The sequence below is a fragment of the Colletotrichum paranaense genome (genome assembly GCF_030867605.1).
Source record: "Colletotrichum paranaense strain IMI 384185 chromosome Unknown Scaffold_10.1, whole genome shotgun sequence".
NCBI lineage: Eukaryota > Fungi > Ascomycota > Sordariomycetes > Glomerellales > Glomerellaceae > Colletotrichum > Colletotrichum paranaense.
In genome coordinates this window covers 1,088,278-1,113,500 of record NW_026848968.1, presented here as the reverse complement: position 1 = coordinate 1,113,500, position 25,223 = coordinate 1,088,278, and the positions used below count along the sequence as shown (strand labels likewise).

General features: G+C 51.8%; 10 protein-coding genes across 10 annotated transcripts; 4 read left to right on the top strand and 6 right to left on the bottom strand.

Annotated features, from left to right (window-relative positions):
• Positions 1 to 1,014: 1,014 nt before the first annotated feature.
• CPAR01_12054 (uncharacterized protein) lies at positions 1,015 to 1,212 on the bottom strand (the record flags this gene model as incomplete). Its single annotated transcript, XM_060496312.1, has 1 exon — positions 1,015 to 1,212. One exon carries the CDS (start codon positions 1,210 to 1,212, stop codon positions 1,015 to 1,017), a length of 198 nt encoding a protein of 65 aa, XP_060345097.1.
• A 2,793-nt stretch (positions 1,213 to 4,005) lies between these two features.
• CPAR01_12053 (uncharacterized protein) lies at positions 4,006 to 4,782 on the top strand (the record flags this gene model as incomplete). The annotated part of the gene is made up of 2 exons (XM_060496311.1): positions 4,006 to 4,080; positions 4,138 to 4,782. The coding sequence occupies 2 exons, from the start codon at positions 4,006 to 4,008 to the stop codon at positions 4,780 to 4,782; spliced, it is 720 nt and encodes a 239-aa protein (XP_060345096.1).
• Positions 4,783 to 5,708: 926 nt separating this feature from the next.
• On the top strand, positions 5,709 to 6,023 carry CPAR01_12052 (uncharacterized protein; the record flags this gene model as incomplete). The annotated part of the gene is made up of 1 exon (XM_060496310.1): positions 5,709 to 6,023. One exon carries the CDS (start codon positions 5,709 to 5,711, stop codon positions 6,021 to 6,023), a length of 315 nt encoding a protein of 104 aa, XP_060345095.1.
• A 2,602-nt stretch (positions 6,024 to 8,625) lies between these two features.
• Positions 8,626 to 10,081, bottom strand: CPAR01_12051 (acyltransferase; the record flags this gene model as incomplete). Its single annotated transcript, XM_060496309.1, has 4 exons — positions 8,626 to 8,986; positions 9,054 to 9,502; positions 9,573 to 9,816; positions 9,885 to 10,081. The coding sequence occupies 4 exons, from the start codon at positions 10,079 to 10,081 to the stop codon at positions 8,626 to 8,628; spliced, it is 1,251 nt and encodes a 416-aa protein (XP_060345094.1).
• Positions 10,082 to 11,578: 1,497 nt separating this feature from the next.
• Positions 11,579 to 12,870, bottom strand: CPAR01_12050 (uncharacterized protein; the record flags this gene model as incomplete). The annotated part of the gene is made up of 5 exons (XM_060496308.1): positions 11,579 to 11,781; positions 11,831 to 12,387; positions 12,491 to 12,607; positions 12,660 to 12,682; positions 12,748 to 12,870. The coding sequence occupies 5 exons, from the start codon at positions 12,868 to 12,870 to the stop codon at positions 11,579 to 11,581; spliced, it is 1,023 nt and encodes a 340-aa protein (XP_060345093.1).
• Positions 12,871 to 13,439: 569 nt separating this feature from the next.
• Positions 13,440 to 14,447, bottom strand: CPAR01_12049 (zinc-binding dehydrogenase; the record flags this gene model as incomplete). Its single annotated transcript, XM_060496307.1, has 1 exon — positions 13,440 to 14,447. One exon carries the CDS (start codon positions 14,445 to 14,447, stop codon positions 13,440 to 13,442), a length of 1,008 nt encoding a protein of 335 aa, XP_060345092.1.
• A 1,308-nt stretch (positions 14,448 to 15,755) lies between these two features.
• On the top strand, positions 15,756 to 17,561 carry CPAR01_12048 (isotrichodermin C-15 hydroxylase; the record flags this gene model as incomplete). The annotated part of the gene is made up of 4 exons (XM_060496306.1): positions 15,756 to 16,142; positions 16,198 to 16,745; positions 16,809 to 17,097; positions 17,202 to 17,561. 4 exons carry the CDS (start codon positions 15,756 to 15,758, stop codon positions 17,559 to 17,561), a joined length of 1,584 nt encoding a protein of 527 aa, XP_060345091.1.
• Positions 17,562 to 18,114: 553 nt separating this feature from the next.
• Positions 18,115 to 18,900, bottom strand: CPAR01_12047 (uncharacterized protein; the record flags this gene model as incomplete). Its single annotated transcript, XM_060496305.1, has 1 exon — positions 18,115 to 18,900. The coding sequence occupies one exon, from the start codon at positions 18,898 to 18,900 to the stop codon at positions 18,115 to 18,117; it is 786 nt and encodes a 261-aa protein (XP_060345090.1).
• Positions 18,901 to 20,722: 1,822 nt separating this feature from the next.
• Positions 20,723 to 22,286, bottom strand: CPAR01_12046 (uncharacterized protein; the record flags this gene model as incomplete). The annotated part of the gene is made up of 4 exons (XM_060496304.1): positions 20,723 to 21,319; positions 21,384 to 21,627; positions 21,682 to 21,888; positions 21,955 to 22,286. 4 exons carry the CDS (start codon positions 22,284 to 22,286, stop codon positions 20,723 to 20,725), a joined length of 1,380 nt encoding a protein of 459 aa, XP_060345089.1.
• Positions 22,287 to 22,924: 638 nt separating this feature from the next.
• On the top strand, positions 22,925 to 24,896 carry CPAR01_12045 (sugar transporter; the record flags this gene model as incomplete). Its single annotated transcript, XM_060496303.1, has 7 exons — positions 22,925 to 23,135; positions 23,195 to 23,585; positions 23,669 to 23,743; positions 23,802 to 24,080; positions 24,150 to 24,448; positions 24,518 to 24,708; positions 24,759 to 24,896. 7 exons carry the CDS (start codon positions 22,925 to 22,927, stop codon positions 24,894 to 24,896), a joined length of 1,584 nt encoding a protein of 527 aa, XP_060345088.1.
• Between the last annotated feature and the right edge of the window lie 327 nt (positions 24,897 to 25,223).

The window sequence follows — 25,223 nt, the reverse complement described above, 5'->3', positions numbered from 1 at the left end:
TGAACGATTCTTGACGGTCGTTACGTATGGGGATAACTACAATGAGTATGTTATGGCTTGTCGACTGTGGTGTGTCGGCTGTAGTCGTACGTCGCGAACGGACATTCCCTCAAATTATTTGGTGGCAAACCACTCGTATCTTGGGTGGAAGATGCACATTCAGACCGGCATCTTGCAGGTTCCGCATGTCTTCATTTCCAGAAGATGAGCTTTCGGACACCCCTTTGGTCTTCCCAAAGAGGGCATAACCCTCGAATCTACGGTCGTTCCGAACCCGAGTTACGAACAATAGTGCCGATCGCAGGCAATGACGAATTACAAGGCTTTGGCGCGTTGATCAGGCTGTAGTCGAACTTGTTGAGAAGCATCGACATACAGAACTTCTTGTAGTGAGCCAAAGCGTTGAGCAATCATCACAAGACATGCAGACAGGGGACGGAGACGGCTCGGCTGGGCCTAACCCACATGGCTACGTTACATCCATGCGGTGCGCTTGCTTACCCCTTGTAAGGCCCCCTTTGTCAAGGTTTTCAACCTCGCTCTGGGCCTTCTCCACGGGCTACCTGAGCGGAGTAAGCGTATAACCTTGCTCCTGAACGCTCTGCCGGAGGGTCTGGCCCGGTAGAAGTTCATCTTGCGGCTGGCAAAATACGTCTAGCCTTGACTGAAAGTACTGACTAATGCGCCATGCTGCATCGAGTATCTCATCGGCTCCACGGCAAGGACTCGTTTTAAGACGGATTGGCGGCGGCAGCAAGGCAGCAGTGCAGAATGGTCAAGTCGTGCCTTGGTTCTTGCGTACGCATAGCTCCTTAGCTCCTTGAAAGCGCTCATTGCGTACTTGTATGCCCAAGACTCCGCTACAAGGTACATAAGGTTCGTCCGTACGTAGATACAGGCTTTATTATTTGATATCATGGTTTAATGTCTGTAGTATTGAGCATTTTAATCACCTAACCAGCGCGTATGATTCCTTGGTGAACTTTGCTACCGCTTGTTCCGGGTATGGCCTTTTTACCCCATCATCGAATCCTGGGGCCCGATGTTCTTAAAGATCGTACTACTCGATGTCAAGACCTTATCATAATACCTCGCTGTCTGGAAGTGATTGCTAACCAGAACGCAGTTTTCGCAACGCGTACGATATACCCAGACCCAAGATGGGCAGTTAACGGTGTATTTGAATCTGTTGATACACGGATACCGATCCATGGCGGATGTGTAAAGTCGTTGTGGTGCGTTATTGAATTTTGCAGATTTCTTGTTTGAGCTTCGAAAGTTCGGTCAATATGATTAGTAACGATTTTTAGATGGCTTATATCCTCGTAGCCTTTCGTGACATTGGCATCATTCTTTATCTGCGACTTCTACGGGACACGCCATACTTAGTCCTTGATGTGGACATGAACAAAGTGGCTCCCGGGCTTCTTCCCGGTTGCGAGTTGTTCAACCATGCTAGGCTCATATGCGTGAAGCCGCAGTAGGAAAGTGGTGAATTGCGTATTATGTCGAAAGAACTGTAGAGCGACATTTATTTCATTTATAACTTTTCTATGACGATCGGAAGAAGAGGCGCTGATCAACAGGTCAAGCCCAGGAATTGGGCTGGATTTGAAGTCCAATCGGCCGCGATGGTCCCCGACTGGACTCGCGCGAGAGTCATACCCATCCATGGCTGACTGCGCTGTATCTATTCATGAGAATATCAGGCAAAGTAAGGCTCAAGTTAAATCTAGCAACTGGTACGCATGTCCCAGCTCGTTCTCTGATCTTCACTACTCTGCACTTGAACGGGAACATGTTCGGGCTTTGATCCAGGTCTTCTTGGCGAGGATAATTCCCTGAGCGTACAGATGTTTGAGAGATAATCGGTACGGGCTTACTGCCTGGTGCTGCTGTGGTCGTAAGTTTGAAACCCTTGGGCGTGAACACCGTAGCAGTCACGCCAAGCTCACGCCTGTTTCTACTTGTGGAATATTCTGAAAAGTTTTGCCACGTTGGGCAAGTCAAACCTTTGAGAAGAGACCGGGGGCGCTATCTCCAATCCTAACCCATGTTCCGCCTGTGGAGAAGTGTAGGCCAACCTGCCAGCCCCTCGTGTCCCACGCGCCCTGGACTCGCAGCGGAATTTGGTCCGAATTTGACTTCAAGTCAGCCGATGAGCAAATGAGTTCCGTCAGTCTTAGTAATGTTGGAAGTGGCAGAGGGAGATTGCTCTATGTTATATGCTCTTCAAATTTGCCCAGTACCTTAATCTGTTATCCGTTGAATCCGACTACATATCCGTCAAGAGGCGGTGGACCTATGCACGACTCGTGACGAAAATTTCCCGTCAAGCTACATCCACCATGATATGCATCATTTGATAGCATAAGCCGGTTACGTCGGGATCTGTCGGGTGTAGACGATATGGCGAGCCTAAACTTCATGAAACTTGGTACGCGACTTGCTCCTCCAATTAAGGCAAGTAGGTACCGAAATCATTCTGAGGCGACGAGGGATGTTTCTCCGATGTTGTGTCCATCCCTCAAACTTCTCGAATGCTGCAATTGTTCTTTCGACCTTTCTCTCAAGCCTACCTAAGGCCATACACATAGGGAGAACTGCCAATCAATAGATAATTTGAAATAGATGTAGTAGACAAGACTGTGGGCTGACATTGCCCAAGAAATGACGTTTTGTGACGGTGTGGCTGGCACTACTCTGAATCGTTTCAATAATTTAGGGGTTCTTTAGCCAGCCACCTCGTGCCTAACAGTGTTGTTTTCCCTTTCTTCCCAAGGACCCGAGCGTTGGAGTCGGCGTTCAGGCATATGTAGAGCTTCTAAGAACTTCACCTGCCGGGCTGATTTGAAACCAACCTTTCCCACATGAGAAAAATCACGCCATTTCCGACAGCGCCCTCCTTGATCACCGGGCAAAATCCACGGATTCCTGCTCGAGGGCTAAAATCAAGGTTTGTAAGCCCAAGCTAGGCAGATCGTCCATGGATCCTTTGACCAGGCGGTCGGGACCCGGAGATGCCTTCCAATCTAATGCCCAGGATAGAGGGTTCTAGCTCACCGATTCAACGCCACAAGATGGACCCATGTACGTGGTGCTACGTAGAGTTCAGCCCGTTATGGCTTATATTCTGACAGGTGACAGAAATGGGGCGATTATCACTTAATGTCCCTGTAACTTCTCTGCCGTTCTGCCGCCGTCTTGATTTGGACAGACCCGAAGAAATGTTGGTTTGCTATTTGCTACTTTTGCCTGAGCGCAAAAGTGCGGGTCCGACTGACCCCGGTCACGCTGCCCAATGGCATGTCAGACTGCGTGTCTGTTTCTGTCGTTGGTATTATGAGGCCTCTTCTCTGACTTGGATTCGAAGTCCGATCCGTTCAGATAAGTTAGCTGCTATTGTAATACGGTGATACCAACCGTCCAGAATCAAGGGCTCTAGAGACGCTTAAGAATAAGTGCCTCATCGCAGCCCAATCGTGGCTCCGAGTAAGCGACTTCGCATGAAGTGCAATATGATTTATGATTGTGGTTACGATCAAGAGACCGTTGGTTGGGGGGAAACTGCAAGTCATCTCCTACCGGTGAATTTGACATGGCGGCCCAGAAGGGTGATTTGCCCAGTTATTCCTGTAACTGGTCCTCTCAGAAATTGATTATCGTTTCTCTTTTCTTTTCCTTATATTTCATCTCGATGTTAGCTTCAGCTTGACAGGCAAATCAAGATTCAATATTCCTGGAACAGCTATCGAGCCGTGTTATCGACGAAGCCCGTAATCCCTTCGCAAGACAGACTCAGCTCGCCGTAGGGCTGCGATCACACGACTCAAGCTTTGGCTAAAGGTGTCTCTCAAGATGAGATAAAACATCAACAGATTTGTGAGGATCAATACCCAATATCGCGGTAACGTGTGCATTGAAGATGTCTGTAATACATGACAGCATTCCAACTTTTGGCCATGATGAGCGTGCCCTCCATTACTTGCATTCCACACGAGTAACATGACTCCTTTCGGTACACAACTTGCATCAACAGATATGGCCGAAGATCATCACAGTGAGGCAGATATGGTGTTTGTAAGTCAAGTACACACTTTGCGCACCACACGACCTTTGGGATCTTGGGACTCACTAACTTACAACATGAAGCATCCATTCCCCAGGCTGCCGACCAAGCTTCGAATGAGAATATGGCTCTTAAGCTTACCAAACACCCGAACAGTTTCGATTCGATGCGACACATCCCATTCAACCTGGGGAACTTCTCCAGCAAAAGTCCCGGCCATCTTACACGCTTGCCGCGAATCAAGACAAGAAGCCATACGATTCTATGGTAACTTGAAATTCGGAATAGCTGGAGTACCAAAGATTTACTTCAACCCCGAAGTCGACGTCTTACACTTTGGTCCACTAAAAGGTTTCATGGCGGCATCCGCACAGTACTTTACAGCCATGTCTTTGTGCGATGCGTCAGATCTGATGGACGTCCGCTACTTGGCCATCGACGATTCCGTTTTCGGAAACGGACTCGACAGGGGCTTCGTCTCTGAACTGGTTACGCGGACCATTCGTCAACTTCCACGGCGTATGCCGGGGCTGAAGGGAATCGTGTTTGTGCGCAGTAAAGCTGTGTCCGTGTTTCGAGAGACTGAGAATTATTGCAGAGACCTTCAGGCGCTGATTGGGGCTGCAATACGGGAAGTTGCCGACGAATTTCCAGACTGGAACGTTCCATCGTGGTGTACGGCAACGACATGTACGGAGGAAGACCGGCAATAGGGATGGCTCAGCTGGAGGTTTGTAAATACTACGATAGAAATTCACTAGAAACTTCGAACCCAGCCGTAAAAGTTTGCCCCGATTGGAGGAATTAGAAGCATTACGGACTCTCGTAGCCTACCTGCGTGTAAGCAGCTGGATCTCGACCCATGCCTGAATCCCAGGATAGGGCGAAGGCTGAAGTAGCACCAGATCCCCAGCAACATGACACGAGACAACTTGAAGTCGGAACTATCATGAATCGGTAAGGTTCGCCACCGGATATAACAAGTCAATCCTGTTATCATGAGGTATCAATCCGCGTTGGATAGACATGAGCATAGGCCGCGGGACAAATGACAGGCATGGATAGAAACACGAGTAGGCCAGGGAGCTCACCGAGATGCGCGCCACGAAGATCATTCTTCTCCCACCGGTTGCCAATCGAAGCACTTTAACATCCAGAAATTACCCTAGCAAGGGTCTCGTGGACGCCCTGTTGGGCGGGTATTAATTCTGCCCAACTGGCCGTGCCCTGGAGCGCCTCAGAAGCATGGGATGGCTGGCCGCCCTTGCAAGCCACTGACAGGGTCTCGGACCAGCATCGCCCGGCGGATTGACCGTAAGTTCTGACGCTTGTTCACCGGTTTTGTCTGAACTCTCATCCTTCACTGGCATTCGCTGAACGAGGAATGTTGCTTATTTGCAATCTTCAACATTGCTCGAGAGCTGAAAAGTGCCCGTTCGCAAGTTGACTCGCGAGAACATTGCAATGAGCTACCATCTATCATGAGGGAGGTCTTCAATTCAGGGCCAGAAAATGAATAAATGAAGCCGAAAGTACACGGCATTTCCGTGGATGCAAATGCCATTTCCCAAAAGAGCCCGCCACTTCGATCTCAACTCCAGAACAACCGTCCTTCGTCCAATCACGGAATCACAGAAACATGAGCAACACTCAACGCGAGTATCGAAGACTGACCGAAGACGAGGAGAATGCGCTAAGCCGCCTATACCCAGCAGTCAAACAGGAGCTTCGCGAACGGCCAGGGGTGTACATGTTTCAAGACGGCCAAAATATCGTCATCGAACTAGAAGAGGACATCTCAATACCGCAGCAAACTTTCATCAGAATAGTCGCCGAGTACAAAAGACTGAAGACGGCCCAACACAGCGGCGGTCCTCGGCCAAGACGGTCGAATTCTCAGTCATCTCCCCTCAGTTCACAAAACGATGCAACACGAGAGACAGGCAAGGAATGATGAAATATGACGGACAGGAAGAGGCTGGCAAGAGGTATCAGGACACAGGCCTCGCGTGATGTTCAAACTACCTTAAGTCGTAGGGTTCCTTGTGGACGGGGGACTATACTTTACAGCGTGGGAAACAGGAAGTGGACTGGAGTGATTGACAACATTGTTTTTGGGGAAATGATGCGAATCAACAATGCAAATGATACGGAAACCATAATGACTTCAATTGCCTGCCGTGAAAGTAGCAAATCACCTTACAATTCCTGATCAAGTCCACGTGCCTCCAGCCACATCCATCCACTGTCCGCATCAAGAGTGACGGCTCATGTCCGGCTTCTCCACCAGTCTATGATCTGCTATCTTCATTCAGACTCAAAGCCCCTCTCGGTAGTTGCCCCATGTCAAAAATCCACAGGTTTCGTTAAAATACTTCCCAGATCGGCAAGATCGCACCGAGAAAGTCGAGTCATGCAGCCCGTTCATTACCGCCCACGGGGGCAGACCGACTTTGACGGCACGGGAGCGTCATGTTTGATGTGCGTTCATACTCAGGCTGGACGTATCGTGGTCACCTTGCGCATCTTGCGAAGGTCTGGCTTGCTGAGTGGGCAGCGCAGGCCTGCTAACTGAAGCCAAAAGCCCAGCCTGCTATTGTGTGTTTGGTCTGAAGCAACCAGGTACTGTGAGGTCCAGCCTGCAAGTCCCCAGAGGGTGTATTTACATGTAAGGGCACCCGAAGTGTGAGTCGGAGAATTGTTGTATTCACGGACAAGGTCCGTGAATACCACCAGGTTGGTGTTGGAAGAGGCTTCCGTTCAGGCCAGGGTGCGTCTTGCCGCCGTTGCCCACATGCCGACGCGGGACGGTGTGGGCGTGAGACTTCAGTAAAGTATGCACTTCCCTCCGCAAAAATTGACCCATTATCAAGGACTCAGTGTCCAAGCGGCATGGTCAACAGCCGCAGTCAGTAGGCCATCAGGCTTATGCCTCAAGTCCCTCCATGGAGCCTAGGTAGCATCGAGACCCCTGACACTTGTTGGGCCGTCATCTCAACGAATCTATCACCCATAATCATCACAGATCACTGATCAGCTGCCAAGCTATTGAGACTCAGCAAATGAGAGCTCGTAGGTGTACTCGTTAAAGTATTCGCTGGCATGGCGTCCTCCAGAAACTTCTTTGAGTGTACCTCGACCAGCGACTTCGTGGAATAAGAGGCCCATGTAACTTGCGCAGTACTTGGGAAAAGGTCACCTGGGTAGGGCCTAGCTACCTGTGTATAATCAAGCTGAAGATCAGGATGTTTGACAGGTATCATTTGTGAGCAACATGGCATTGTCCTCTTTAGTCCGATTGGATGGCATTGCCATCTTTGCCTTCGGAACAGGCCAGCTCTTCACAAGTGAGTGATGTGCAGGCAGGCCTAATGAGGCCCCCTTTACAGCTTCCACTACTTCAAGCTACAGACCGCACCTTTCAGTGACCGAGGTAACATTCGGGCTATTAACTTGACTGCTAGAGGCATGGGTACGCCGGAACGGCCTTGCTTCCGTCTGAAATAGCATTCACCAGCAGGTTACAGTCCTCCAGTCCATCAGCCTCGAAATTCCCGACCGATAGCGCGGCTTCATTATGAACTTACAAGATACCTAGAGAGACGCATTGCCTCGCGCTCAGACAATCTTTCCCAACAGTGATTGAAAAGTCTCATCATCTAGTACTATGTATTCTACCTTGGGTGTATTGAAAGAGAGCAACAGCCTAATATCGAAACGTGGGTTTCCAACCGCCTACCTCATCATCCTCGCGTGCCACCCATACCACATGCACAAGGTCGTCACCGTCCGATACATGATCTTCGTCTCATGGTACCTTGAATCCAACTTAACAAGACCCTACTATGATAGACCGAGCGCGCCTAGCCCAGCTTCATGAGGGAGCCTCTCCGTACCACGAGTCCCTTAAGGCTGGTGGACATCTCGAGCTTCTCAAACCCACCGCATATTATCAACAAATAGCTCTCGTATTTGTTGTCAGGCCGACCCAAGCACAAGACTCCACCTCATCGACTTTTTACGGCGAAAGATGCCAAGATAACTGCTCCCATCGTAACTATTGGAAGGATACTTCGTAGATCGGGCATGAAGGTGCCGCGTAGCGCCATGAGTATGGCGACCGACATGGCCTATCGCATCACTTCGGTAGGGCGGGGGGCCAGGCAGACCTGAACACGTACTGACCAAAAGCTAGGATATCTGCCCCGGCGTAAATCCGCCCTCCAGCATCAGTCTTTCGAGTTTACCAAAAGATGTGGATGGAAAGGGACAACGATCACAATGAGGTTAAAGGCTGGTGGAGATGACGCACTGTGGCTTGTATCTCGTATCAAAGAAGGAATCTGAAGAGCTCAACGCCGGATACTCCAAGGACGCCTTTAAACTCAAGCCGAAGCTCCCATGTCCCAAAGTTCAATCGCTACCGTAAGTCACAGCCTTTCTGATGATAACCTTGCCGCAGCTCATGTACCTGTAACCAATCGCCAATGAACAGAAGATAGCCCCAAACACGGACTGATTCTTTGAGTCTTTCGAAGCAGCTATGCTCCTCTGCTCTAGAGAACCGAGGCGAATCTAGTGATAGAGTTGGCGACAATGCGCAAAACGAGGCCGGCAATGCCGAGCACGACAAAGATCTGTCCGAGTTCGATCCAGCTCTTCAAGCGGACCTCCGTCTCGACGAAGCCACCCTTGAGGTCCTGGCTCGCGGGGAAGCGTCCCGTGGACAGGTACTCTTCCATGATGGCGTCCTTCTCGTACCACCGCTCGCGCAGCCAAGTGTCAAAAACTTTGGCGTCGTCCAGAGGAATATCGGCGAGGCGGAAGCGACGCCAGTGGAAGTTGACCGACTTGGGGGGGCGACCTTGGAAGTAGGTGCTAGTGAGAGTGAAGAACTGATCGCCGAACTTGCCACGGCTGGAATGCTGTCAGTGTGTGTCGTGTAAAATGTTGCAAACGAATGCGTGGAGAAGTCTTCACTTACGGAACTCCTTCGTACGCGACTGTGCAGTCGTAAACGTAGTCGAGCGAACCTTTCAGCTCGTTCAAGCAGAAGAACGTGCCTGTGCTCCGGGGCAGCAGGACGTGTTCGGGATCCTTAAGGTCGTTCTTTTTGGCCCAAGCCGCCGATTTCCTGCGACCATTGGTGGACAAGTTCGTACCCTCGGGGAAGAGTAAGAGCCACATGGGATCGAGATACTTGTTCCCGTTGGCACCAACGTGTTGCTTCTTCAGCTTCTGAAGTCGGTGCGCGAGTCGCGGCTGGTCGGTCGACATCTTGCGCGACATGAAGATGAAGCCGTAGAACATCATGCCGGCGCCAACTCCGGGGATGTACTTGAGAGATTCCTTGAGAATGATGTAGATGTGTCCATGCATGCTCGGAGAGTTCGCGTAGGCCACCCACCATAGGTAGAGCCAATCGGTGTAGATCTATCCAGCACCGTCAGTATCCCCATATTCCACATCACAACTGTGGTAAAGACAAGGTGCATCGTATTACCTGATGGTTCGCGATGAGCACCACTCGCTCTGGAAAGTTGAACTGGACCCTTCCGTCCGCCGTCTTCTGGATCTGCCCGTTCATCGACGCATCGCCGCTTATTCTGATGGTAGTACTGCTCCAAATATGGGTCATGGCGGTGATAGTCAGGCCAAAGGACTGCTTCGTGAGCGCCATGTAGGAGTAGAACATGTCGCGATTCGCCCAATATAGTGGAACGCCCAAGATTTGGGTCGTGATGATGCTGCGCGCGAAACATGTTAGAAAAACGCTGTCGCAAAGGTTGACCAAGCAGCTCTGTGGGGAACGCACGCAAGGCAACAAGCAGCAAAGTAAACGCCGAACGAGAAGCCCCGAAGGACCTGCACTACTAGGCTGTGTTTGACGCGACCAGCCGGATGAGGATCGCTTGGTTTTCTGACCAAGCCCGCGTTGGGAGCTGGCGCAGGAACCTTGATATCGCTCTTCGCATCGCCTTTCGCATCGGTTTTGTGGACGTCGGTCGCCATGATGGCGGTTATGGGATTATTCGTTCGGTCGTAGCCGTGAAGGGGAGATTCAAGAGGCATGAGGATGGCGTTGGAAGGATGGAAACCACCCGAAACGTATGGGATATCGCTTCAGGGCTTCTTAGAGACGAGACCTTCGTTGCGCGGTGGTGAAAGAGTTGGCCGTGACGTCGCGTGCGAACTAGCATGTGAGACGAGCAGCTGGACGGTCGACAGCCAGGGTGATGCCTGGCGCGGCGGGGTCGGAGGGTCGGGGGAGGAGACGGTCGATCAGTGCCACCGAGAGGGCAGGGCAACGGAGAAAGGTTCGAAGTTCGTCAGAATGTAAGCTGGAAGAAAAGGAAGTCGAGGGTAGGAGTGTCGATGTTCGTAGGACGGGTTAGGTGTGCTTGGGTGCCTTGTAGGAGTTTGAAGCTGCTATGCATACGGCGTCATCGCGGTTGAAGGTGTCAAGCTGTGGTTCGGCCAGCAGAGTTAGGTCGAGCAAGGTAAGGTCACGTACGAGGGTATGAGGCGGTAAATGGGCGGCAGAGTGTTGCCTTTGAAGCTATCCGAACAGGCTTGGTGAGGCGTCAAAGGAGTATGTACCCTGCTCAAAGTGGAGGAGGGCATGAGGTAACACAACGAACAGCAGGGAAAGAATCTACACAGTACAGACTCAGAGTTGCGGTAGAGACATGGTCCGGTGTCTTGCCTGGTCTGGTCTGGTAACTGGTTTGAGTCTGCAGCATCGGCCGAGCGCAGCCAGCTCACGGCCTTGGCCTTGGTTTTGGGCCGAATCTGGAGAATGGAGGGGTTCACGGTACGTACTGCGGTGGTATGTCATCGTCTGACGGTGTGCGGTGTGCCGGCTGCTTCGGAGAAAGTGCGCCTGCGCCTGGAACCTGACTGTCAGCATGGGAAAGCACCAAAGTGGGAGCTGCCTGCCTGCTGCAGCTGCGACATGCGGAATGGCTCCATGGCGGGGCAAGCACGCACGGCTCCCCCTCCACAATTGGCTGCATTTGGTGCAGGCACGTGCCATGTACTGATGACATGGATCATCTCCCACCCCGAAGTCCGTCCCTCCGCTCCGTCTCCACTTGTTTTCATAGCTTGTCTCCAAGATCGGTGTCGACCGAGCCAATCCCGCCGTCGCTATTCCCATCTGACACACCTGTTCACCTGACCCTCACCGATGGCGGCAATCAAGGTGAGCACGATGAGGAAAGTCATCAAGGTCTCTTTTCATCCACAACAAAAGCAGATCGGAACACCAACTGATTCATCTTTTGCGTTGCTTATTCACATGTGAAACCAGGAATTAAAAGGGATACATGTTTCTTTCCTCTGAACAATTTCATGCCTTTGCACTAGTGCCAACCTTCATGTTTCAGGCGAGAAAGATGAGATCAACTCAATTGCATCTTGCATGAAGCTGCTTGTGGCCGCCAAAGCTCTTCATGCAGATAAGGAAAACAAGAACAGGCCAATAACTACTTTTGCATGTGAGTAGTCTCAGAGCTGGATCACCAACTTCTTAGCAGATACGCCCTGCTTCAACACATCAAGTCCCGCTTGGATCGACTCGAGTCCCTTGCCGACGACCTCGGCGTCCGGCTTCGGCTTCAGCTGGCCATTCCTAAGAGCACCAGGGACAAAGTCTCTCCACACGGGATTCTGCACTTCCTCTGGATCCTGTGTTATATGGTAGGCAGTCACTGCAAAAAGATCAGCATTCGTTCACCATGGCATTCGGAGCCAACTTACTCATGCTTATCTCCACGTTCTTCCCATAGTCGCGCTCCGTTGGTAACACAACAGTGACCCTGCGTCGCCCAATTTGATCCAAGATAGCACCAATGGGGCTCAACGACTCTGGGCCCGAGATCGCGTCGTACACGCCGACAAGATCTGCCCCAGACAACGCCTTCAGCGCGTCGTGGACAAGAGTATCAGAGTGGTAATCCAGAACCACCTCGGCGCCCAGCTCCAATACCTTGTCAAAGCTGCGCTGTGAAGCCGTGGCAACGACTCTGAGCCCTGATGCGACGGCCAACTGCACTGCGGTGCCTCCTACGGACGATGCGCCGCCCCATATGAGGATCGTCTTGCCCGTTCGGCGAGTGTTGAGAGATGGCAGGGGTAGGCCGAGATGCTGCTTCTTGTAGAGTCCTACCGCGGCTGTTGCGATGGCGAGAGGTAGGGCTGAGGCGCTTTCGAAGCTCATGTCATCTGGGATGGGTGAGATGAGGTTCGCGTCTGCTTTACTGTAGAGCTGAAATGTTCCAAATTCGTGGTTCTGCTTGCCTAGCCCGGTGCAGTACCTACACATGGTGTTAGTGAAGATTGACTGACAATAGACCAAATGATTAGGTAGGTTAGTCTCGCCGGGGGCACCGCATTTATAGACAGGGGATGATGGCGCACCCTATGACCCGCTGTCCTCTCTTGAGATGTGTCACGCCGTCGCCAATTTCTTCGATAAAGCCTGCTGCGTCTGCCCCAAGAATGGTGGGATAATTCTGCACAATGATGCCCATATCTCTGAGCCATGTCAGGCATCATTACCCTAATTTGAATCGTACGGATTACCTACTGGATCTTCCATTCGGCAGGATTCTATTGCTAGGGCGTCAGAGAAAGATCCTCGGTAGCAATAGACGTAAGTGAGACATATTGCTTACCAGAGCAGTCACGACGTTTTTGATGACAACCTCACCGGGTCCGGCAGTCGGGAATGGGGCATCGTCGACCTTGAGTGGGTACGTCTTTGCACGTGTGAGCCAAGCAGCCTTGTTCCTGGACATCGTAACGTGGGGATTAGAGTAAGCTATGCGGATGTCATAATACATTGGCTGCAATCTGGCGGACCTCGGAAGTTCTTCCCGAGAACCAGTGCACTTGAAGATGATGATCTCAGACCTTCAATGTTCACTTTAGTTTTTCCCTTCAGGAGCCTTCTGCAAATACCAGAACTTGTATTATAAATCCAACACCGGCTCTATCGGATCTTGCCTATCTTGACTGTTTTGAATTGCGACATCAGTCGAATGTAAACCAAGATGGCGGGGCCGAAATCCGGATAGTGGAGGGCCGGGCACTACGTGGGTGCGCCGAAACCTTCTCCCAACGGAAGGTTGCGAATGGAGGCGAATATTTCCATTTTGAGAAGCTTCATGATGGTTTTCATAGTACAGAAGTATCCATCCCATCCAATTGCTTCTACGGGTCTCTCCGATAAAAGTGAACACAATTTGCGTAAGAACGAGGTCATTTACGCACTACGGCTGTAGATTCTACCCAAACTCCCCATTATCAAAAACGCACTCCGAGTCGCGAACAAAGACAAGATCTCCTGATAACCTCTTGCCAGACCCTAGTTCTTGGCTACCTTGATCAACAAAGATCCAACACCACTTCCACCACCCCATTGCCGATGCGCAGTCTGGATATCCTCCATGTCCCAAACACACTTGATTGGCACCGTAATCGTCCCCGTCCTCAACATATCCAATAACGCCGTGACATTAGGCACATACGTTGCAGAGTCCCTGTTCAAAGCGTAGAAAGTCGTGCTCCTCTTGGTCAACAAGTTCAAGTTTCTCGCGAACAGCTTCAACAGCGCACCCGTCGGGTTCCGAGGAGGCGCGCCCTCGTTCAGCGAAGCCTTGTTATTCCCGAACCCAACAAGCGTGCCGTCCTCCGCGAGAATGGAGTAGCTCTCGTCAAAGCTCTCAAACCCAAGCGGGTCAAACACAGCATGCGCGCCGCCCAGGGCGTTCATCTCCTTCATCCAGTTCTTGTCGCTGTATACGAACGGGATACCGCCCTCGCGCCGAACGTCAATGTGGTTCCGCTGGCTTGCGGTACCGTAGACCGTGGCCCCCTGCAGCTGCGCAAGCTTCATGAGCGCGAACCCCACCGCGCCGCTCATCCCGTGCACAAACACCCGCTGGCCCTTGGATACCCTCGCCGAGTGCATCACCATGCCGTACGCGGTATTCCAGTCGCAAATGAGCGCCGTCGCCTGGCGGTGATCCACGCCGTCGGGCACGCGGATGCAGTACTTCTCCGGCTGGTTGACAAGCTCCGCCTCGGAGTCGTATTTGGTCAGGACGGCAACGACGTCGCCTATTTGAAAGTTCTTGGAGCCTTCGCCGAGAGCCCGGACGGTGCCGACGAGGCAGTAGCCTGGTGTGAGGGGCGCTTTCTTCATGAAGGGGTAGATGCCCTTGCGCATGTTGACGTCTGCGCCGGAGAAGCCTGAGTATTCTGTGGCGATTTGGATTTCGCCGGGGGGCGGTGGAGGGCAGACATCTGTGACTACTTTGATCACGTCGACGTCGCCGTACTGTGAGATGATGACTTTGCGGATGCTCGTCATTGTGGCGGTTAGAAAAGAGATGGTGGTGGTGATTTAACGAGGTTAGAATCTGGAAAGTTGGAGAAACACACGCCTGAGCCAAGGTAAAGAGAACAGCGGGAGAATTTTTAAGACATGTAAGAATACCCAGGGCTTACTTTACTTATCAACATAACATTGCTAGACTCGGATGCACTTAGACAAATACTATTCTCATGTTCTGCGATGCGGAACGGAGACGACGGCATGCCGGCAGGCTTCAGCACCAACCGAAAAGTGGCAGTCAGCGGGTGTCCGTCGGCACACGGAGCGGTCCGCATGATTTGTCTTACACCCGCATGCGCACTGCCGGTGTAGATCTCGCTCCTTCGCCGATACTTCAAGGAGATTGTCAGCCTCAACGATTAGTCTCTTTCTTCTTTTAGAGCTGCTGCATCATCGTAAATTACATGACAAGGTTACAGCTATGAAGCCCCAACTGCTCGCTAACCCACTTACATGCAGCCTTCTTTAGAGATCCAGGGACTGGACTGGTCCAAGCTCGTCGGTTAGATGGGGTATATGAGCGTTCGTTTCAGCCGAAACTCCATCGACCAGGCCTGCTGGCGAAATGGCATCGCGTCACATTTCGGCTTCCTAGTCATACTGTGAAGATTGTAGGTTCGATCCCTACGTAGGTCGGTTTCATTTTTGGAATTTTGAGAGCTTCACTTTCAACCCAAGGTCAATATGCAGTGGTATGATGGAACGAGTCTCATTGAGTTGTCGGGTTTGATTTGGGGTGGGAAGTTCATCCTTTTCCTCCCGTGATCGAAACGCTGTTCAATGCTAGCTAAACTTAACGTTCAATGTTGGTCAAATGTGGGTATTGCTCAACGACAACCACATTACTGACAGATATGAGCGTGCATGGTGTTGGGAATTTTCATAGTTTCAACTTACAAGTGGATTTAGTATAGACCAAACAATGCTTTAGTTGACAATACTCAGCTAGCAAGGAAAAGCCGCCTCCTTTACCCGTCGACCAGAACTAGCGAAGCATGGGTCTATGCTCGATCTTTGAAGCAATATCCTTGTCTTCCCCTCATCAACCTACCCCGACTTTGGACTCACTCAATTGTAAGGCTTTCAGTGAGTGCTCTCCCTCCGCGAGTTTCGGATTGATCGGGAGTATTGGTGCGGGGAGAGTTCGGCAGATGCGGTTCGGACGGTATTTATCCTCCGTCAACGCGGGGCCGGAGCTACATCATAAGCACAACTTCCTCACACCCGTTTTCAATCATTTTCATTGCAAATTACAAGATCACGATTGGGCACGCTGAGTACAAGATGAGATCCTCCATACTTGATTCAGACTATGTTCAGATTACCTTTTCAGGATTCCTTTTGGGTCTCGCGGTAACTGGCGCCGTGATCTATGTTGCCTATCAGAGATTCGTCCACCCCTTAGCTGGCTATCCAGGCCCATTCTGGGCATCTGTCACGGATCTGTGGCAGGTCAATCAGTTCCTGTCTTTAAAGCAACCGTACAACTTGACCGAGCTTCACGAGAAGTACGGTGAGTTCGTCAGATATGGACCGGACAAGTTGAGCATCACTGCCGAAGAGGTCGTCCCTCTGGTGTATCAGAAGGGTGGCCAGCGGATGCCAAAGACGGAGTACTACGATGCCTTCGGCTCCAAGACCCCAAATATCTTTGGCATGAGATCCACAGAGGTACGGATGAAACGCCTCTATACAATCAACAAGCTTTGGACTAATGTGTACTTAGCTACACTCAATCAGGCGACGCCACATGTCACACAGCTTCTCCATCACCAGCGTGAAGGGAATGGAACAGTACTTGGACCAGAACATCAAGATCCTGCGTGATAAGATCGCACGATTCGCAAAGACCGGAGAGGCTTTTGATCTCAAGAAGCTCCTGCACTTCTACACCATTGACGTGTTAGGCGAGCTAGCTTTCAGTCGCTCCTTTGGGGTCCAGGCCTCTGGCGACGAGTCTCGTGTACCGCCCGTCATCCCACATACGCTTCTGGGCTCGACTTTGGGAGCGTGGCCGGCCATGACGCAAACCCTCAAGCAATGGCTACCACGAATACCTAGCGCCGGTCTGCAGAATTTGTTCGCGGGACGGGCCAAGTGTGCAGGGCTAGCGGCTGAGTGTGTTCAGAGACGAGTGGCGGAGGTTGAAGAAGACGAGAACAAGGGTAAGGTGCAGAGGAAAGACATTTTGACCAGTCTCATCTTAGCTCGACATCCCGACACAGGAGAGAAGATTGCAAGAGTTGATCTGGAGGCCGAGGCATTCGGAATGATGTAGGTCCAACTTCAGGCACGCGGGAGTTTGCACAAACGGCTCATGCTGACTCCATCTCATAGCATTGCCGGAACGCACACAACCAGCGCAACCACGACGCTTCTCTTTTGGAACTTGCTACACAACCCAAAGGCACTTAGCAAGTGTGTACAGGAAGTGGACGAGAACCTGACTTCTCTGGACAACGGGAAAGATGCCTACTCAATCACAGAAGTAGAAAGCTCCCTACCATTTCTGCGGACATGTGTCAAGGAGAACTATCGTATAACCCCTGTCTTCACGATGCCGCTGGCGAGACGTGTGACAGCTCCCGAAGGAATCATGGTCGCGGGCCGTCACATCAAACAAGGGGTAAGATCGAACTAATGTTCTTTAGACTTCGCCTAAAGAAACTTACTCTGCCTAACGAGCTACTCACAGTGGTGAATTCATCGAGCTAATATTGTGAGTCATAGACATCCGTGGCAGTGTGCAACCACGCATTCCATCACAATCCGCAAGTATGGGGCGACGACCACGGCGTCTTTGACCCGTCAAGGTGGGATCAACCAGAGACAGCTGCGCGCGCCCGTTACCTGATGCATTTCGGCCTGGGTGGTCGCCAGTGTCTTGGCAAGACGTTGGCACAATCCAACATCTACAAGCTGACCAGCACCTTGTTGCGCGAGTTTGACTTTCAGCTAGCTGATCCTATGGAGAGAGGTCTTGCTACCAATGGAAGCTTTCACGGGGTCTTGCCGGAACTGATCAGCGTGGGGGTGAGTGATCTGGCAGGACCTCTGATGATCACTGCTAGTGCCAGAACTCAAATGTGATCGGAGTCTTCGAATTCGGAAGACCCCTAGTCCGTGAGTGGGAATACGAATACGATTTTCTCGAACCTCGAACCTTCTGCTGATTTTCAATCGCATTTGCCGCAGTGAGGGGCATTATGACTCTATTACTGGCACTTTCTTACGACAGCAGTCCTCGTCCAAAGCCCGGACTATGGCTAGGCCTGTCTTTTGACTGGTAATAGCGTTCGCGATCCTTACCACTAGGCCATCAATGGGGCTTTAATTCCTAGCATCGGTTTGTTGCTTCTAATTCCACATGATAATGACTGTCGATTCGATGATCGATATTTTGAATAATGCATCAGTTCAATCGTTTCGTTCTCAGAGACCGTTCCATAAATGTTGCGATTGAATTTTCAAGATCTCAAATCTTGTAGTCTACGGCCTTGTTCTGTTGATATCTCAGTCACCTAGACCCTCCATATATACCGTGACCAAGCGCCACCTTGGACCAACTCCGGGCCAATTCCATTATTCGTTAATACGTCATAGACATTATAGACAATAACATTACTCCTGATACATTACTCCATCAAATTTGGGCGGGCCTCATCTTCTCCAACTCAGTCGGTAAAGTCGGTAAACTCGAGTGCTTCACCGTGTTCTCCGCATTCCAACCCCGGAACATGGGATGCGAAAGCAATGGCGGCGTCTTCAACCGGATCGTAGGCGGCCGTATCGGACCGCCAGACTCCTCTTCCACCGGTAGCGTCACCCGCCTCGTGGGGTACTTCTTGTGAAGAAGCTGCCACGTCCTCTCGACGCGCGCTTCGTGCTCGGTCCAGTCGCCTCGAAGAGACATGAGTAATCCTTCGCCTTCCTCCGCGTCGATGCTCGTCTTGGATCTGCTGCGCCCATGCCACGTCCTAGATCGTGTCCTGGCGGGTGGTGAGACGGGCTCGGTGGGTGTGTCCGGGGTGGCGGCGGTGAAGCCGGCGACGGGTGTGACGGTGACGGATGACCTATTCTGTAGCGACTTGCGGATGATCGTGTCCCTCAACTCCTCCTCGGCCAGCATAATGCGTGATTGCGTGAGTTTTGTTCGTCGGGTGTACTCCTCCCACGTGAGATCTGGGTCCCGTAGACAAGCATTTTTGTACTCTTCTGCGAATTCCCTCTTGCGACGGCGACGAGTTATCGTGCAGTAGACTGCGATGGCGATGACGAGGAGAAACGCGGAGCCGAGGATTGTGGAGACGATGATGAGAGTTTGTTGGCTAGGGCCGCCGCCGGTGGTCGGTCCGGCGGTGAAGTCGGCAGCTACGGGATCGGAGTCGGTCTTTGCGCCGGATCTCGTATTGAGTAGAGGGATCATCATGTTGTGTGCTGGTTGTTTCAACGACGGTACGCCGTTGCGATATAGCGAGTGACAGAATTAATATTCTAGTTATATTCTAGTTATTAGAGCGAATGTGGTACGTCCATGAAAACGACTGTGTGGACGGGCGAGAATAAGTGGGATGGGTGCGCAAATTCTTGACCGCTTCAAATATGTGTGCGACGATCGCTCGCGGGGGAACCGGAAGGCTTTGTATATACACGTAGCAAACCAAGCCTACCTCTTCCCTCTCAGCAACAACTACGAATAGCAAGCCGGCCGAAAAAAGGTGGTATTCTATTTAAAACACGCAGCTGCCCAAGAGGACAATAACCCACGCCGGCAGCTCAGGACGCAAGACGTTGCTAGTCCCATGATTGCGCAGGAACGCCAGGAACACGGCATTCGCTCACCGTATCCCGCAGGAGAAAAAAAGGCCTGCAGGTGATTCTTCTGCACGCCATGCCTGCCACCCTTGGCATGAGAAGCGAGGAAAGAAAGTTCGGATGCGGGACTCGTCAAGGGACTCTCCAACTCCAAGCAGCGAACATGGGCAGAGAGTGTGGTGGTAGGCATGCCTATCGGGGTGGGATCACTATTCCAGAGCCAGGGTGCTGAACGTTCGAAAAGGATGGCTGGACAACTGTCTCTGTGGTGATTCGGCCGTTGGGGCTGTCCACGAACGCCTCGCTCGCCAAAAAGTGTCAGGCAACATCCGCAACAGAAAACAGGAACAGGGGATCTCGGGACTGGAGAGCGCGTGTTTTCCCCTTGGGAAAGCCATACAAACCAACAAACCAGACCAAGCGAGGAGGACCTTAGGGCTGCCAGGGGATTTGACTGGCTACTCGTGCGCTATAATTGGTCCCGGGCCTGGCCTTGTCGGGTCACCAACACGAGGTCAGGCACAGTAGCGCGGCATTGGCGGAACGGGGCTCAAAAAGCAAAATCCCGGACGAGTGCCGGGGGTTGCCCGTGGCTGATAGGAGAAGATACTCGGAGAGGAGTAAGAGAGGGAGCGGGATGCGCAACCCACCACCCGCGGCCTATCAGAGTCTCTGAAACTCCCGGTGGCTGGCCAGCGAACAAGCCGCGCAAGACAAGGATCGGATGGTTTTGTTCGTTCTTCTCGTCGATTTGTTCCCAAGCCGGGGAACGGCAGCCTGCACTGCCCACTACAGTCGAAGTTGAGGGGTATGGGATTCCTGGCCCGAGAATTGGAAGCCCATCGGTCGTGGAACACAGCCATTGGGTCATGATTTCATGCTCGCCTCGCCTGTGCCGTATCCCATTCATGTGCGTCTCTTCAAGCACGACATACGGGTGGATTTGTTGGTGAGTCCGACGCTCAATCATGGGGGAAGCACCCCATTACGTTGCCACCAGATACCTCCCGGCTGCCTCCCATTGTAGAGTCTTTGCAACTTGCAAGTTGGGAGAAAAAGAGTTCGACTCAATATTATTGACTATCCTGGCGCAGATAAAGAGAGATCTCGGACATGACGATCTCCTCCATTGTCTCACCCACGCAGGTACTATCGCGCGCTGGCCCACCATGTTTGCTTTCTTCAGTCCAATAAAGTACACCGCCTCGCCCGTTTGCGCTTTCGGGGCAAACGGCGCCCAACTTTTCAGGTGTTTCCTTCTTTCGCCTGTGCAACCCAACGTCATGTTGCGTCTAGATTGTCGGTTTCAGAGACACAATCAAGCAGCACAAATTTCATGCGATTTCCCGTTACTTGAATTGGCCCAGTTTGTGATTTGTTTTGATTACCTATTGACAATAGTAGAACCTGATAGGTTGGGAGAATATGGAGGAAAATCACAAGTCCTTCTCCAAAGCAAAGTCCAGCACCACCACTTTTCTTTCCTTTTCCTCGGTTCGTGTGTAAATCGAAACCACCTGCTGCGACCCAGATTCAAACGTCTCGACCTGCGGCTCTCCGGAGAACCCATCCGCTTGCCAAAGCGTGCGGTATTCCAGCGGGACCTCCTCATTCGCAGCCCCTGTCTGATCCTGAGTGGGCAACCTGGCGCCGAGAACGGTGAGCTTATCGTCTCGATTCCCCGGCAGCGCAAAGACGACGGTCTTCTTGCCCGGCAAAGCAATGACGTCCCCGCGCGCTCCAGTCCGCGTCGGCTGCAGGTCCGCGGGCAACGCGTGGCGGCTCCATCGCCCCTCTGGGCTGCGGTAATAGTGTATCCAGACTTCGTTTTCTCGGTTCAGGACGTGGAACCCGCCTTCGTCATCTGCCGCTTGCGCCTCCTGGTTGAGGATGCCGTTGTTCATTGGGATGTCGAAGACGATGAGTCCTTCGCTGTCGGGATAAACCGTCTCGCCTACCTCGAGGTTCGCTAGCCTTTCGCCCTTTGTGTTGTTGAATGTTTTCCCACCGTCGTCGCTGTTCACATAGAATAGCTAAACTGGAGGTCAGTCGAGGTCTGCACAAGACATGTTCTCAGACAGGATGGGTTCCACTCACATTGTGGTTGTTTTCTGGTCCATTCGGTCCAGCTTGGACAGTGTGCGTCCGCGCCTCTGGGTCATCCACACCTTCATACCATACAAAACCGCGATAAGTGCCAGATACATGAATGCGCCCGTTGGCATATGAGATGCCGTTGATGTACGGATTATTGTTGACGCCGGTAAGGAATTGTCCGACGTAAGAGTATGACTGGTCCTTGCTGCTGTACTTAAACAAGTGATCGGAGCCCGCTCCCGCACTGCATCCTAGTCAGTCTCAAGCTCGTTACTGCACACAATTTCCATTCACATACATCCCAATGCGATAGCTCAGTAGGAGGTCGTCATCAATGCGGATAAAACGTGGGTATGTCGTCTCCAAGAAGAGTTTCTCGACTCCCAACTGCCCTGTGCGTGTGTATCCTGGGAGCTGATTGTGAGTAGGACTGAAAAGTGAGGTCTTCCACTCGTGAGCTTCCGGCTTTGTCGCCACGCCTGGTATTGACATGCGGTAGCGCAGGCTGCACAAAGTCAGAGTCATCAGCCAAGCTCCATGCAATAGAAACGATCTCTGTGGGACGGCTTACGGATCACAATGGTGGTCGAAGGAGACATGAATAGTGCCATCTCCAGCACAGACTCCTATCGAGATAGTGTTGTGCCCATCATCCGCCGTCTGCTCGTAGTCCTCAAACGTCAACGTCTCCCAGCTGCCTAGTGAGTCGCGGATGGGTCGCCGGGCAAGGCTGACGAAAAGGACGTTGCTTGTTGCATCTTTGTGAGTGTAAAAGCAGGTATACTGCCATCCATTAAAGGTCGTTAGGGCATCTTGCTGGAAAGAGTTGGCGTTGATCCGATGCTCTCGCCGCGCATCCAGGGCCAACTCGGACTTGGCGAGGAACTTCAAGTGAGATCCCATGTCGCTTCTGAGAACCTTGCCAAGTGTATGCAAATTCAAAATCTTGGATGCCGTTCAGCACATGCAACACTACAGATCAAAGACTCGTATGAGGAAGTGCCCCCTCCATCACTTTCATAATCTATCACAGTGACGTACGCGGGGTCCCTCCGGTTAGGTTCGGGGGAAACTGAGCCGAGTGGAGGAGGATGGACGGTTCCCCGCGCGATGAATCGCCCGATGAGCCGATACGACTGTGAACCCCGGATCTTCCCCCGACCACCGATGCGCCGATACAACGCCCCGCACTCCAATAAGCCATGGATGATGCCCGATTTGGACGAAAAAGAGGTTATTCAGCCATGGCATCCCCGCAATTGCGATCTTTTCACAGCTTATTTCCCCGCGTTGGCAAACTCCAAGTCGATTTTGCCAACCAACCGATACCCGCGAACCAAGGAATAGAGCAAGAGGCCAAGAGAAAGATTGGCAGCCAAGCAATCAACGTGATAGCGAACAGCTCGTAGCGATCAAACCTGTACCAATATGAAGCCATTGAGTCTTTTGATATCAATAGAGACGAAGTCCGTTTTTCGCAATCTCCGTTTGATCGCATGTGAGCAGTGGTAAGAACTCGAATCGTCTGTAGAATCGAAACAATGGGCTGGAACTCTAGATTGAAGAATAGCGACAACCGTCAGGCCCTAGAGTCGACGACGCCTCTTAACACCAAGACAACATCGTGGCTAAAAGATCCCGGACTTCGCCCCCTCAATTTTGGTCTCTTCTTCCTTCTGTTTGGTGATGTTGCTCATGGTTTCGACGGATCTTTGATCAACAACCTCCAACAGATTAACAAATGGCAAGATGGTCAGTCGCGCATCACTTCTCTGAGTCCTCATGGCGTGCACTTTTCGACATGCTGATAGGAAAGAGGTCAGACTTTGACCACCCCCGAGCAAGTCTTCTAGGTGCCATGAGCGCATCGTACTGGATCGGGAACATCCTAGGAGTCATCCTCATTCCCCTTGTCGCAGATCGCCTCGGCCGACGCATCGCAATCGCCACGGGTTCCGGCCTTTGCATCGTAGGTGCAGCAATTTGCGCAGCGACGGTGAGCCACGGAGCCTTCATCGCTGGTCGAATTCTTCTTGGCATGGGAGGAGTCATGTGCTCTTCCGTTTCGACGGTCTTGATGACGGAGCTGGCGTACCCATCCCACCGGGCGACGGCGACGGCATTGAGCAGCACGACATACAGCGTTGGGGCCATCTTGGCCGCCTGGGTAGCCTTTGGAAGTTTCCGAATTTCGGATTCATGGTATGCTTTTACTCATCGGGGAAATTTTCCACGCGAGGCCCGAGAAACATGTGCACTGACTGATAGTTCTTTACCATCCCTAGGGCGTGGAGAACGCCGACACTGATTCAGGCGTTTCCATCGGCGATGGTGCTATGCGGACTCTTCTTCTTGCCGGAGTAAGTTTGCCAAGAATCTGTACTTGACTCGAAGCTGTAGCTGAGCCACAACTTCTAGATCGCCTCGATGGCTTTGCAGCAAGGGCAAGGAGCAGACAGCGCTTGATATCCTGATAAAGTACCACGGTGCAGGGGATGCCGACGATGCAGTCGTCCAGCACGAATACGCCGAGATCAAAGAGACTATCGAGGCGGAAATCACGCAGAACAAGAACCCCTTCCACCTCAAGGCTCTTTTCGCAACCCCAGGCAACCGGTGGCGATCGTTCATCATCATCTGGTGCGGGATATGCAAGCAGTGGTCCGGGAACGGGTTGGTATCATACTACCTGGGAAGGTCCGTCTCTACAAAGTAGTTGACTTCTGTGTTCTGAGAATGAAGCTAATATAGTATGATACATTTCAGCATGCTCAAAAGCGCAGGCATCACCAAGCAGATCGAGACAACGTTGATTACCGCAACATCTCAGATGTTCAGTTTCGCATGTTCCTTTGCCTTCGCCTTCCTTCCGGCGCGTGTCGGCCGCCGGCCCCTCATGCTGACAAGTATGGCCGGAATGTGGGTGGTATTCGCAGTCATCACGGCCACGTCCGGCGCCTACGTCGAGACAGGGAACCGTCACGCAAGTTACACAACTGTGGCGTTCATCTATCTCTACAGCGGTGTGCATAATCTAGGCTGGACGGGCGCACAAATGCTCTACAGTAAGTCAAAGCCTAGAGCCCCAAAGGGACGGTTAGGCTTTGAAACGCTGACGCACCGTGTCCCTTTAGTTGTCGAAATCCTTCCCTACACCATCCGCGCCAAGGGCATGGCCATGTTTTCTCTTGTCGCGGGTATTTGTGGAGCCTTCAATACCTACGTTAATCCTCTCGGCATTGCAGCCATGTCCTGGAAGTTTTACTTCTTCTATGTTGGCTGGATTATTGTCCAGTTCATTGTTGTATACTTGTTTTTCCCTGAGGTAAGCTCTCGATCGATGATAAGAAAGAACTGCTTATCAACGTTTCCTAGACCAAGGGACCTAGCTTGGAACAGATTGCGCTGCTCTTCGATGGTAGAGATGCTCAGATGGGCCGAGTCAATGTTGTGGCAGAAGAGATGCTAGATGAGAAGGGCGGAGTAGAGTTCCAGACAAAGCAACAGCAGTAGAGTTACTGGAGTTGTTGTTACGTTTCCACTACATACCCAATCCGTATGCTCATCTGTTACACTTTTGAGTGTAAGACAAATTTAGCCTACAGATGTGGTTACAGAACTTCACTTGCTAGTATGACTACTACGCAGAGTCACATCATTGTGACTCTTCTTGTAAGCTTCGTGGCGGAGCTTTTTGCCAAGGAGGCTTGTTAATCATCCGCACTCAGCGAGTGGTTCCGTGTGCTCCGTACGACCCAAGCTTCGGCGGTCAAGCTTCAGCCCACAGACTCTGCACTCCGTAAAGACCAGTTACCTACACTAAAAAGACACACTTGAGGG